The 14,764-nt window shown below is 52.1% G+C and overlaps 1 protein-coding gene across 8 annotated transcripts in view; it reads right to left on the bottom strand.

The window, feature by feature from the left end:
* Window positions 1–14,764, bottom strand: part of LOC105487081 (whirlin) — a 102,671-nt gene that overhangs the window by 63,748 nt on the left and 24,159 nt on the right. For all 8 annotated transcript variants that reach the window (XM_011750386.3, XM_011750385.3, XM_071078232.1 and 5 more), the window contains 2 exons: window positions 11,826–12,044; window positions 1,055–1,180 (listed from right to left, as the gene is read on the bottom strand). In XM_011750386.3, coding sequence (XP_011748688.2) covers window positions 1,055–1,180; window positions 11,826–12,044 — 345 coding nt within the window. The remainder of the gene's footprint in view (window positions 1–1,054; window positions 1,181–11,825; window positions 12,045–14,764) is intronic.

The raw sequence follows: 14,764 nt of genomic DNA on the forward strand, positions 1-14,764 counted from the left end.
TTGGTGGCCACATATGACCTTTTCTTCTTGTCTATGTGGAAAATGAAAACTCCTGATACCAGGGCACGCAAGGAAGGCCCTTTGTTACAAAGACACAACCTCATCATGTGCTTCGTTCCCCTGGCTTTGCACACAGACTAGGCATCCATCTAGTCAGTCACCAACAGTCAGACACGCGTGGTCCTTCGGCCAGCCACTCCCATCCTTCCCCTTCACCCATCCCTCTCTCTCACACTCCCCATGGCCTGGCTCAAAGGCCACCTGTGCCATGGTCACCACTCCACATCGCTGCTGCTGTGGCATCCCTGGCATCAGGATTTAGCCCAAACACATGGTACTCTTTAATTTGGTGATTAGTGTCCTGGGTCCAGCGTTCTGAGCAGAGTCTTGTCTCTCTGAGCGAGTTCCCAGGCTGCCCTGCAGGGTGCTAAGTGAGGGCTTTGAAATTCAGAGGGCCTAAGTTCAAAGTCTGCTCTGCAACCCACCAGTTGTGTGGCCTTGGACAGGTCAGTTTAACCTCTGTATGCCTCAGTTTCCCCAACTGGAAAATGTGGGTAGTAATACCCTACCCCCTCAGGGTAGGGTGAGGAGTCAACTAGATGGCATGTGTAAAGTGGATCGCAGACACTGGGCACACAGTTAGCCCTCTTTAAAATGGGAGCTAGTAATATCATTTTGATAACTGCTGGTTGTCCGGATCGAATGCCAGGCCTGAAGCTGCCCAGGGCATCCCCAACCCAGCCCATCACTTTCTCTCCTCTTCCCTCTCCACATGTCCTAACAAACCCTGAAGTCAGGGCCATCACAGGCCATCAGCAGTGTTTGCAAAACAGCAGCACAACAAGTTTGGGCTGGCCTGCTGCCCACACCGCGTAGGCGGCCACCCTGCTGCTGCTGTGAGCTGTGAATTTAGAGGTAGAGCAGCCAAGGAGGGCTCCCCAGCTGGGACCAGTCCTCAAGGTGGGGTGCTGATTGCTCTGCTGGAGATCTATTTAAAATCAGCAGCAAACAGCTCCAAGCACAGAGCTTTCCCTCCCTCGGGCCCTCCCCTCACCTTGAGCCCGCTGCCTTCTGCTTCAGAGCCTGGGTCCACGCCAGTGATGTAAATGCCAAGGCCGTACTCAGCTCCCCCACGGATCGTGAGGCCGAGGGACCGGCCGTCCCCCAGCACCAGGTTCACCTGTCAGAGGGAGAGGAGAACATTAGAGGGACTGGGGGACTCATACCTTCAGGCTGCAGAGCCCCCTCTCGTACTCTGAAGAGCACATCTTATCCGGCTGGCAAGGAGGCCCAGGCCAAGGCCTGGAAGATACCCTAGAACATTCCAGTTCCTGCCCCAGCTCTGCCTCTGACTTGATGGGTGACCTTGAGGAAGCCCCTCACCCCTCCTTGGTCACAGTTCCAAGTGCAGTGGGGGGAAGGTGCTGAGAGAGGTGGCCTCCGGGATCCCCTCAGGGCCAACACCCGAGACTACTTAGACATTTCTCTCATGTTCTTCATGCCACAGTGGCCATGTTCACCTGAGGCTTCAGTCAGGGGGTGACTGTTTGCGCCCTGGGGTCTCAATGAGGCTCCATCTTCCCTCCTTAGGATCAAGGTTCAGGCCAGGCTCAGGGCAGCCACCACCCTGCTTCCCCAGAGGTCTCCTGTCACCCCAGGGGTCTTCTGTCACCCCAGGGATCTCCTGCCACCTCAAGGGTCTCCTGTTACCTCAGGGGTCTCCTGCCTCCCCAGGGGGCTCCTGTCACCCCAGGGGTCTCCTGCCTCCCCAGGGGTCTCCTGTCACCTCAAGGGTCTCCTGTCATCTCAGGGGTCTCCCACCTCCCCAGGGGTCTCCCATCACCTCAGGGGTCTCCTGTCACCCCAGGGGTCTCCTGTCACCTAGGGGGTCTATTTCTCCTGACATCTGCTGTCTCCCCGGGGATCTTCTGCTCGGCCGTCCATCCTGAGGGACCATGATGGTCCCTGGCTCTACATACATAGGGTGTACCCACTAAATGCAGTCCCAGTGCTGGGGCTTGGAGATGAGACAGACACAGTCCTGCTCGTGAGGGGCCTGCAGTCTAGTGGTACAGTCGACAGGCCTTCACGGTACAATGTGAGCAGCGTGTGACAAAGCTGCTCAAGGGTCACGTGGGTGCAGAGAAGGGGCAATGGTCCTCACTGGCATGGGGGGTGCTTCCTGGAGAAAGTGGCGTCTCTGATAAGATGGGAGGGTGAGCGAGAGTCAGCCAGTGGGGGAAGGGGAAATGGAACATTCCAGGGACATGGGACAGCTCATGTCAGTGCTCAGGAGAGCAAGCTCCATCCGGGAGGAGGTGAGTCGCAGTGGCCAGAGCAGGTGCTGGAGGACAGGGTGGGGCTCACGAGCACAGCGGGGTGGCTGCGGGCAGATTCTAGAACGGTTCCTAATCCATGAGGGAAGCTGCAGGAACGTGCAGGTTAAGTGTGTCTTGGGTATGAAAGGAGAATTCATGGAAAAGAAGGCAGGAGACCAGAATAGCTGAAACCTAGCCCAGAGACAAGACACACAGTGACAGGTAAGCGATCCAAAGAGAGCACAATGTGACTGCCCACGGGACAGGGAGTGGTGGGGGAACCTTCGGGCACCAGGAAAGAGCACATTTCATTAGGGAAAGCCATCCAAACCAGATTTCTATTTTGGAAGTTATTCATCTAAGAGTTATCAAGTGTTCTGTGCCCTTTAAATGTGTTATCTCATTGAATTTTTCAACCACCTTGAGAAGAGGTGGTGAAGAAGATACTCAAGTCCCAACTTCCCAGGGGAGGGCACAGCTGTGTGACCTTGAGCAAGTTACTTAACCTCTCTGTGCCTCAGCCTCCTCACCTGAAAATGAGGATGACAATAATTTATCCGCCTGTCTTATAAGGTTACCATGAAGAGGATCAAATTAAGAGACAAGTGAGAGCATGTGGCTACTCTCTGACCCCTAGTAGATGCTCAATAAGTATTAGCTACTGTTGGTTGTGTTGCACACATGACAAGTCCTGTTAGGAAACAGTCGCAGCCACTGTAGCTATTGCTGCCACTGTAACAAATCACCACAGTCACAGCCTAAGAGCAACACAGATTTGTTATCTGACAGTTCGGGAGGTTGGAAGTGTAAAGTGTGCCAAAAGGACCACACTCCTCCTAGAGGCTCCAGAGGAGAACCCATTTCCTTGCCTCTTCCAGCTTCTAGGGGCCACCTGCATTCCTTGGTTCACAGCCCCATCCTCTATCTTCAAGGTTGGCAGCACGGCATCTTCCAATCAGTTGCTCTCTGCTTTTACCATCACATCTCCCTTTCTCTGACCTCCTGATTCCATCTTACAAGGACCCTTGTGATGATACGGGGCCCACCCAGACAATCCCCCACGTCAAGACCATCACTTACATCTGCAGCATACCTTTTGCTATATAAGGTCCTACTCACAAGTTCCAGAGAGGAGGAGGTAGACATCTTCAGACTTGGGGATACTCCTATAAACCTTTTTCAGGCAAATCTTGGTCTCAGAATCTATTCCCAGCAGCCCAGCCAAAGGCAGAGCTCCTCAGAAATGTGACCACTGAGCCTTAAAGGCTGGGGCAGGGTAGGGGGGCAGCCAGGGACAGAAGAGGGAAGATGTCATTCCAGAAGCAATGGCATGTGCTAAGCCCACACACAGGACAGTGCGCAGCCCCCTGGAGTCACCACACAGGTCCTGTATGGCCAGAGTGTGGCAGGAGAATGGGGAAAATGGTTGAGATTCGCCTCACTGGTGAGGGTGCCACAAGCCAGGCTAAGATGCTGGGCTATGAGCAGGACAGTGACAGGCTCCAATGTGGACTGCAGGAAGACTCCCAGAAACAGGGAACAGGAGAGGGGCGACTTTCTAGAGATCTCCCATGAGAAGTGGTGTGTCTTATGATGGTGGTGATGTAGGAGGAAGGTGGGGTTCAGATCAGGGACCGAACAGAGAGGCTGGCTGAGGACACAGTAGGCAGCTCCTGCCTTGATCCCCACTCCTGCTACACCTGGCAGAGCCCCTTCCTCCATGCTGCACCTTAAGGACTTGGAACAAGCCAGGCCGGCTTGGGGTCTACACACCCAGGATCTAGCCCAGCTCCTTCGGTGACCTGCAGTCAGTCCCCCCCCATCCCAGCCCACCGCCACGCCCACCCCGGGGCCCTTCCAGCTCCAGGACAAGAAGATCCCGGTAGGGAGAGAGCGGAGAGGAGCTTGGGCGTCTTTGCAGCAAAGCCCAGGAACACGCAGATGGCAGCCTGTGTCTGCAGCAGCCCACTCTGAACACTAAGGATGAAAACAAACCTCCCCACCTCTCTGCCACCTCCCCATAAATTCTTTACATCGGAATAAAATGAGTCTTTATCACGGAACTGTAAGAACAGTTCTATCAAGCACAGGGTAATCTGCCTCAATCACCTGCTGAAAATTCAACCAGCATTTGGCATGAGTCGGAGTTCATCTATGGGAAAGCAAACAACGCTGTGAGAGGTGGCCTGGCCCAGTGAAAATAACACTACTGCTAATAATATTAATAGAACAATAACTCACGAAATTGGTCACTAAATGTACTGAGTGTTTCCTATGTCCCAGACACAGAGCTCAGCACTTTACATGCATTACCTCATTGAATGCTCATTCCTCCTCTATGGGTTTGTTGTTATACCCACTTCCCAGATGAGGAAACTGAGGCTCAACTCTGAGGGGTGAAATGATGGGGCTAAGATTCACATACTCAGCCGCTTGGCCTGCCTGGAGTGCCTGGGCATTTAACCAATGCACCACACTGCCTCTCATGGGCCTGAGTTCAAGTCCTGGTTCTGCCCCTCACTCTTGGGCACCCTTGGGATAAGCCCTGTTGCTTCTCGGATCTTCAGTTGCCCAGTCTATAAAATGAGAATTGTGCAACCTGCCTGGAGCCAGCACTGCCTGTGGCCAAGCCAGCAGCCCTCCCTCTTCCTGCCTTGCATGGAGCCTCAACTATGTCCAGGAGGCAACTGGAGCAGCTCCAGGAGATGACACCAGTCTAGGCTACCCATTCTCCTCTACCAGGGACTGGAATGGATGTAGGTAGTTCTGGGCCAGTTTTGGCCAAGAGGATGTCTGCTATGGGATTCTGGGTAAGACTCTCCACTCTGAAAAGACAGGAACACAGGAAGAGAAGGCCCTCCTGCTCCCTCCACCCACTCTGCTTTGGGCACAGTTGTGAGAGACTGTGATGGCAGGAGCAGTGGCTGCCATCTTGCAGCTGTGAAGCAATGAGCCCAAGGCAAGAGTCAACAACAGGAGGAAGGAGGGACTCACTCCCTGGCAAACCAGAGCTGGGGCTGCCCAGCCCTACACTTCAGAAGAGAACAGTGAACACCGGAATGTGTGTGCTCCTGTAATACAGGCTTTCTGTGATCCGCAGCCAAAAGCACCCCTAACTGATAGCACCATCCAGGGCTGTTGTGAGGATGAGGTTGCAAGGGCTCCCCACTTCCACCCTTGCTCCTGCCATGTACCCTCCATCCAGTAGCCTGGACAGTCTGGCTGGAACCTCATATGCACCAGGTCCCTCCTCTGCTCAAAGCTGCGCCATGGCATCCAACTCACTCAGAGCAAAGTCCCCAGACTCCGCCTGGTTGCCCGTGCCTGCTGCCTCGCTCCTCTGTAATCCCGTAGGTCTCGCTGCTGCTCCTCAAGAGGCCCTGTTCATCTGCCTGAGGGCTCCAGCCGCCTCAGACAGGATGGATCCATGTACGATCACTTCCTCGTCAGCTTGAGACCCTTTCTTTTGTCACCTTCTTAGTTAGGCCTTCCCTGCCCCTTCTCTAACACTGCCCGACGCATACACCACCCTCCCATGCCCTTTCCTTGCTTGGTTCTCCCTCATTTTACAATAGACTGTATATTGTTTCTTTTAATGCCCCTCACGGTCCCCCCACAACACACTAGAGTGTCAGCCCTTGACGGTGGCCAAGGTGTTGTCTATTCTTTGTCTGTTCACTGCTGTATCCCCAGTATGCACAGCAGGCCCATTATAGGTACTCGGTACATATTTTGGGGGAAAAGACTAGTACCTAGTCGGCATTCAGTAACTGATGGTTGTTGCTGGAATTCATTACTATGACCAGGCACTGTGCTCTGTGCGTATGAACCTTGATTACTAATCCTTGAAACAGCCTCACATGGCTGGCGTGACCATCCTCCAATCATGGATGGGGAAGCTTAAGTGACTCATCCAAGGTTAAGTGGCTTGTCCAAGGTCACACAGTCAGGAAGTTTGAAAAACAAGCTTCAAACCCAGTGCTGCTGAGCCCAAAGCCCCTGCTCCTTGTATTCTAGGGTTATAGCAGCCTGAGCCGAAGGGCAGGTCCCATCTTGTTTCTGTGGCTGCTGGAGACATATGAGCTTGGTGGAGCGGCTGCTTCTGCTGTAGCTCGGTCTAACTGCTCACTGCAGAGTAGGGGGCCGTGGGACAGGGACACTGCAGTGGAATAAGACTTAGGAGGTTCTCAATAAAGCTCGTGGGCAAATGACCAGGAAGGGGTGAGAGAGGCATCTGAGTTCTACAAATAGCTGTTCCTGCCCGCATCATTCCCCCGAGCAGATTCCAGATGCTGACCAAGATGACTGGTGCTGTGGGGCAGGCAGGCTCTGCTGTCTCTCCTTGGGGGAGCTGAGCCAGCATTGTGGCTGTGCGAGGGCCGGACCCAAAGAGCCAGAGCCAGGGGACACTGAAGGGACCAGGCATAAGCCTGAGATGTGAGCCTCACCTGTCCCAGCCACTCTCTAGCTGTATGAGCTGGGATAATTCATGCAGGCTCTCCAGACCTCCATTTTCTTATCTGGAAAACGGGAGGAATGACACTATCTGTAAGTATTTTATAGGACTGGCCTACCAGTCAAATGATTCTACAAAACCACCATGAAATCTGAAAACTGCAGTGAAGAGATAAACGCCTGGGAAGCTGTGCTTCCATCACTCTGGATACTGGTTCATCACCACATTAACAACTCCATCTCTTTCAGATGCAGGCCGCCTTCTGAAAGCCCATCTGTGAGTTTCTGCTGGATGCTCTGCAAGGGCCCCATGACACGTTCACAGTCAGAACCCAAGAACAGGTGATCAGTCCTGCAGCTCACACTGGATAGTCAAGCCTGTAGGAGGCACAGAGGAGAAGGGAAGGCACCTGCCTCGGAGGAGGGTCTAGAAACAGTGTGCTTATTCCCTCCACCCCAAAGACTCCACGGCAACACACTGGCTCTCCCATCCAGATGCAGCCTCCGGCTCTAGGTCTTCTGTCCTTCTCTCCTGCCACCCCTAGTCCTGTAAGCTGATTCAAACTATCCTTCATTTCAAGCCATTTCAAAGAAATGAGTTCACCCCACTCAACTCAGGAAAACTCTCATCCTGAATATGCACACAGGAGGGAATGCTAGCAGAGTACTGGAACCTTCCCCCAAGGTTCATTTTCCACCTTTGAAGTTCATCTTGACTAAAACAAGAAACATCATTACTGGCTCCAGAAGTTCTTTGTGTTTTTACTTAGCCACTCTCACCTCTCTTGAAAACGAGCTTTGCACACCTTCTTTTTCATGGTCTTGCTAAAGGTCTTTGCATACCTGAAATTGATTTTGCCCTTCTTCCCTCACCAGCTAAGAGAATGCCCAGCAAGTCTCCGTTGTCTGCAGAAAAAAAAGTGTCCCCCACCCACACACATTCCCAGCCCAGCATCTCAGCCTGCAGGAGCTAACTCCATTCTACTTCTCCAACCTTGTTTCACAGCCAAAGGAATCACTTAGGACCCATCTTGCTCTCTCTAACCTCTGGATATTGTCATGCTGTTCCCTCTGTCTGGGTCACCCTTCCCTTCCACTGCCACATGTCCAAACCTAAAATGCTGCCTCCTCCAGGAAGCCTTCCCCGATTTCTCTGGTGTGCAGAACCTCCCTTCTCTGCATACCACAGCACTCTCCTTGTCCCTTTCAGAGGGCATGTATCACATTTATACCTTATGTAATGTGCCAGAACAAGTCCTGTTCCACAAACCTGCCTCCTCACACTGGGGACGTGAAATAGGGGAATGGTTAGGAACAAGAACTTAAAAAGAGGCAGAACTGACCTTGCCCCTGAACACCACCCTGTCCCTGCTGTGACCTTCAGCACTGTCAGCACATTGCTAAGGCATCACATAAAGGCCCAAAGTGAAGACAGATCAGGAAGAAACTCATGCTGCCTCACACCCACGAGGACAGCTACTAACAAAACAACAGAACAACAGGTGCTGGCCAGGATGTGGAGGAAGAGGAACCCTGGTGCACTGCTGGTGGGAATGTAACATGGTACAGACAATAGGGAAAGTAGTAGGGTGGTTCCTCCAAAAATTAAAAACACAACTACCAGATGCTCCAGCAATTCCACTTTGGGGTATATATATCCAAAAAAATTAAAAGCAAGAGGCAGAACCAAGGTTTGAACCTAGGCAGCCTGGCACCCAAGGTCTTACCATCCCTGCCACACTGACACTATCCTACTTAGTCCCCCATGACAAATCAATTCTAATTTATGAGAGCTATAGAGGCTGCGGGTTAGAACAAAATGGGAAGCCATACAGTGAGCGCTCTGCACCCTGCCCCGTTCACTTCTGAGGATTTGACAGTGACTTAAGAGCGGCCACGCCTGACTCCCTGAGCACTACATCTGTTCTTCCCTCTGCACTTTGTCTTCAGCCTCACAGGACAGGTCTCATACCACAACACAGAGAAGGACACTCCTGAAAAGGGCTATAAAACTATAACCAGCTCCAGGGGACGGCATAAGGATTTTCAGGGGTAACTTGGCTACATGTGTGATTTTTATGTCACTATTGCCCCAAGAACCCACTTTCTGAGAGGTGTATGGTTATGAGTCCAAGACTCCGGTCGCGGCTTTTTGGACTATCAGAAGATGGGACCAGGCTGCTGGAGAGAAGAGAATCAGACTCCACCAGGTACCTTCCCCAGGATCCAGCAGCCAGGAATCCAGAAACATCAGCCCACGCCCCTTCCCAATAAGGAAATGGGGTTTCCACGCTGCGTCAGGAAGAGGAGGAACATGGAGGAGGGTAGATGCACCAGTCTGGGGCTGTGGAATCTGGGACGGCCTTTCTCTGGGATGGTTCAGGGTGTCTCTTGCCTCCTTCGGTATCTGGGTCCTCCCTGGAGTATGATTCATGCAGCCTCCACCTCTGCATTATTTTATTCTTGAGACAGGAGCTCACTCTATCGCTCAGGCTAGAGTACAATGGGGCAATTACAGCTCAGTGGACCTCCTGCACTCAGATGATCCTCCTATCGCAGCCTCCCAAGTAGCTGGGACCAAAGACACATGCCATCACACCCAGTTAGTTTTTTTTTTTTTTTAATTACTTGTGGAGACAGGGTCTCACTATGTTGCCCAGGCTGATCTCGAACTCCTGGGCTCAAGCAATCCTCCTGCCTCCGCCTCCCAAAGAGCTGGGATTACAGGTGTGAGCCACTGTGCCCAGCCCCACATTCTTATATCAGTTACTGTAAGACTCCCAGAGGCACCTTACCTAATCCCCACACTCCCATCTGCCCAATCCTTGCAGACGCTGGCCTCAGTCTTACTTCAGGGCCTTTGCACGTGCTGTCCTTGCTGCTTGGGATTTTCAGTCCCCGAATGGCACGCTGCAGCTCCTTCTCTCTCTCTAGGTCTCAGCTCAGAAGCCATCTCCTCAGAGAAGTCCTTCCTGACCGCCTCATCCAAAACAGCCCCTCCCTCCCTCGCACTCTCCTGCCCGGCTCCTGGTTTCACTTCCTCCCATCAGTTTGCACTGTCTCACTTATCTTATCTTGCTCACTGGTGCTCATTTCGGGATTATTGTCTCACTTTTCCCACCACCTCCAAACGCTAGATGCTTCCCAAGAGCAGGGCCCCAGCACCCTTGGCCACTGCTTTATTCTCGCCTCCCATAACATCGTCAGGCACCCAGGTGCTCAGCAAACACTGGGAGACTTGCTGGCTGGGTCATGGTTGCCACAGTGCTGAGCCTCAGGTTCCTCATCTGTAAAACGGGGATGGCGACACCTGCCCCCAGTGTGGCTGCGAGGAGGACTCAGGAAGACACCGTGAGCACAGGGCTGGGCACGCAAGGGCTCTCCATCAATGATAAGCTCCACTCGCCCCATGCCCTGCACAGGAAAGGGACTGAGAAAAAGAAAAAGCGAGTTCTGTGCCCAACACTAGACAGCTGCCCTTGACCATGACTCAATACCACTGGCAGCATTCTCTCAAGATTGTCAGAGAACAAGTTCCCTGGTGGGGAGGGGGTACAAGCCCACCCAGCCCCGGCAATCTCGATGCGGCCCGGGCTGCTGTGGCGCATACCAACAAGCTACCTGCTGCCGCTCACCTCCAATAGAAGCTGCTGTGATCTCTGCCGCGTCCTGCATATTGACGTTTGAGCAAAGAACACAAAACACATTAAATAAATGTTACGGTCTTATCGACAGGAAAAGGAGAGCTGAGAAAGAGTCTCCAGAGGGAAGGCGCTTGGCCCAGAGCCCCAAGCCATGTAGCCTCCTGGCAGTCAGTGTCAAGCTCCTACACACCAGGGAGCTGCCTGCAGGAGCTTCGTTCTTGGTTCCGGGAGTAACCAAGGGGTGCAATGCAAACAACAGCCAAAGAGAAGGGTAGGACATCAGGGACCATTTCAGCCTTCCTGTGTTTCAAGAAACAGTCCAGGTCTGGGGGAAGGAGGGCTCCACACGGGATGTCTATTGGTATCCCTGCCCCCTTCTGCAAGTTAGAACACCCCGCAGTGCTTTGGGCAACCACCCCTCTCCCACTGGCTACAGTCTCGGTGGTCTTGTCAATCAAAGTCCCCAGACATCCCTGCCAGCCCGTGAGGTACTCCCTCATTAAGAATCTTCAGGGGAAGGACACTGAGAACGGAATGTTGGACATCCCCTTCCTGCAGGCTGCACCCTGAGATTCTCGGCTTCAACTCTGGGACTGCCCCTATCCTTCCAGTACACCCCTGCTCTGTAAAATGGCCAGAGCTGGTTTCTGTGACTTACGCCCAAGATCCACACTGCACAAGATTCCCTGTGGAGCAGCACTCCTGGCCACAGTCCTGGCAGCTATGTGTGGCCATGCACCTGGGTCTAGGCCAGTGGGAAGTTTGGTCATCTTGAAATTAAAGAGACGCCTCTCTTCCCCTTTCCTGGGAACTAGAAAGGGGACTTAATGTGGCCCAGCTTCAACCACGGGAAGGGGCAACACCCTGGGGGATGGAAGATGGAGGGAGTCTGGGTCCCAGGATAAGTCCTGGAGCAGAACTGTCCCCCAGATGAGACTGTTCCTCTATTCTGTTACATGACAGAGAAAAAAACTCTCATTTAAATAACAGTATTCAGCCAGGCATGGTGGTGCACACCTGTAATCCCAGCTACTCGGGAGGATGAGGCATAAGAATTGCTTGAACCCTGGAGGCAGAGGTTGCATCGAGCCAAGATTGTGCGACTGCATTCCAGCCTGGGCGACAGAGTGAGACTCTGTCTCCAAGTAAATAAATAAACCAATCAATCAATAAATCCCAGTATTTGAGCGCTTTTATTGTGGCAGCTTAGCCTGTATCATTACATACACTACACAGGCCAAAAAGAAAACCAAAGAAAAACCACCACCCTTCGGTATGGACTCTGAGGGAAGACAGAGCCTGGACAGAACCAGCCTCTCCTTGCAGCCTCCAAGCAGCTTTGCTGTTCTGGGTTTGGAGGGAGAATACGGCGTCTGAGAGGCTGGCCTCCTTTCCCCACCCCACTCACCTTTTTCTCATCCCCTCCTTGCAGGAGGTGCAGGGTGCTCCTCCGGTCACCCTCCTGCTGCCTCAGGGCACCGCCGTGGGGCTGGGGCAGGCCCGAGGGCGGGGAGATGCTGCGGCCCTGCGGGTCCACCCAGGTGTAGATGTGGTTGGTGACGTAGCCCCCAGGGATGCGCCCTGCTGAGTACACAGACAGCACCAGTTTCTTGGAGCCCTTCAGAGCCTAGGGAGAGAGGGACACACAGGTTAGAGGAAGGGAGTTGCCGGGGGTGTGGAGGAACACCCTCCCCTGGTCCAGACCTTGGCTTTTCTCAGGAGCCCCACGTGGAAGGAGAGGCCAGCCCCGAAGTCCCTTTCCTTCTCTAGCCCTCGATTTTGTCCTATGAAAACAAGAACATCGGTCCCACCTCTATCCTGAAGTGGTCCAAATACAAGAAATATGATATATTAGGAGACCTCTGCAGAGGAGTTGGCATCGCAGGCCTGGGACTGCTATCCTCATGAGGGCTTGTTTGCAAGGCTGGCCTTTGGCTGGCATCTGGGAACTTGGATTTGGGGAGTGTCCCACCATTCCCTAAATGAGAAATGTGGCTCATGTGCTTAGACGGTGTGTAAACAGTATGGTTTATGCTTAACCTGCTTTCCTCCTGGGAGTCTGGAAGTTGGGGACAAGCAGACAGGGTCTATGTCACCAGCCCCCAATTAAAACCGTGAGTGCTCTCTAACGAGCTCCCCTGATAGGCAACATTCCACAGCCTTGTCACCATTCGATGCTGGAGGAATTAGTGTGTTCTGTGGAACTCACAGGGAGGGGACCCGTGGAAGCCTGTGCCTGGTCTCCTCTGGACTCTGCCCAACACACCTTTTCCCCGTGCTCATTTTGCTCTGTATCCTTTGGATGTAGTAAACCCTAGCCACAGGTACAACCATAAGCTGAATCCTGTTAGCCTTTCTAGAGAATCACTGAACCCGGGTGTCATCTTGGGGACCCTGATAAAATACCAAGCGAGAGGGTCGACAAATAAAAGCAATGGTAATAGCAATGCTTAACATTTATAAAGGGCTTGTATGTGTCGGCCACTCTGCACTGCACCTGATATGCATTATCTCAGGAAATCCTAATGAAATCCAATGGGGGAGGGGGATCGCAGAGGGGAAGGGGGATCTCATTTGTCAGATGAAGAAATGGAGGGAAACTGCCTGCCCACACAGTGAGTAAGAAGTTCCTTTCTCAGCTGGGCATGGTGGCTCACGCCTGTAATCCCAGCACTTCGGGAGGCCGAGGCAGGCAGATCACCTGAGACCAGGAGTTCAAAACCACCCTGGCCAACATGGCAAAATCCTGTCTCTACTAAAAATACAAAAGTTAACTGGGCGTGGTGGCGGGCACCTATAATCCCAGCTACTCGGCAGGCTGAGGCAAGAGAACCGCTTGAACCCGGGTGGTGGAGGTTGCAGTGAGCCGAGATCGCGCCACTGCACTCCAGCCTGGGTGACAGAGCGAGACTCCATGCAAAAAAAAAAAAAAAAAAAAAAAAAAAATTGATAAAAAAAAAAAAGAAGTTCCTTTTTTATAGCAACTAATTCTGAGTGTGGAACACCACCTTTATTGTACATTTCCCAGTCTCCAGATGGAACCACCGTGAGGAGAGGTAAGCCCAAACTCTACAGCCTGGGGTGGAATCTGAGGTCTGCCATATTGCTTTACCACAAGGCGCCTGCAGCTGAGATGAAGACATTGACCCAAGGAGACACTCACTAAGCACTAGGATTAATAATAAACACAGCCTGTGTTAGGGATTGGATGTGTTTCCCTCCAGATCCATATGCCGAAGCTCTATCCTCAATGTGATGGTACTTTGGAGATGAGGCCTTTGTGGGTAACTGGACTTAGATGACGCCATGATGGTGGGAACCTCACGATGCGATCAGTAGCTTTGTGGGAAGAGAGAGTTCTGGTCTGTCTTCCATGTGGGGACTCAATGAGAAGATGGAAGTTTTCAACTCTGAAAGTGGGCCCTCACCAGAACCTGAGAACAATGACGCCCTGATCACAGACTTCTGGACTCCAGAACTGTGAGAAATTAAATGTCTATTGCGAAAGCCACCCAGTCTATGGTATTTTGTTATGGCAGCACCATCTGGCTGTTTGAATAAATGACAGAATTTTGAATAAATGACACACACTGAAATTTTATGCTGCCATTGAAATCCTATTTACAAAGGTTGTAATGCCATGGAAATGTGATATATTTTAATGTTAAGTGGGGTTAAAAGGCTATAAATCATGTCTTACAGTATGAAGTCAGTTATGTTAAGAGAAAAATCATACGGGAAAAACAAAATGAAACAAAACTGAGAAGTAATGTGCCAAGATGCTAGCAGTGCTTCTCTCTGGGTGGGAGGATTATGGGTGATTATTATTTTGCTCTTCCTGTTTCTCAATATTTTCCAAATGTTCCACAATGAAGACACATTGCTTTCAATATTGGAGAAAAAAAAAATAACATGCCTAAGAAGAGGGGTGGACGCTTAGCTCTCTGTGTCCCCCAAACTTTGCCCCAATTTGCACATACAGCTCTACCGACTCCCCAGCACTCTCAACAGACAAACCAGACCCTGGGCTGAGCTTTCACAGACAGGAGGGAGCCCCGGCTAGGCAAGGCCTGCAGGAAGAGGCAACTCTCTGACATTTGAGCCTCTCTCAGCATAGGAAGGGTGAGCCAAGAGGCACCCAGGCCCTCAATTCTACAGCTAAATGCCAGTCCCCAGTGGAGGGATAACGAGGATGGCGTCTCTCCAAAATTCTGCTTTTAAAAAAGATTTTTGTGAAGATGAGCAGGGTAAGATTTACAGTATTCTTTTAGCATTCCCCAGGGCTCCCCTGGCGGAACAGTCGGGAAAATGAAATCCCTGCTAAGGTGAAGAGGCGGGATGGAGAAA

This window comes from Macaca nemestrina, chromosome 14 (assembly GCF_043159975.1).
Source record: "Macaca nemestrina isolate mMacNem1 chromosome 14, mMacNem.hap1, whole genome shotgun sequence".
NCBI classification, from domain to species: Eukaryota; Metazoa; Chordata; class Mammalia; order Primates; family Cercopithecidae; genus Macaca; species Macaca nemestrina.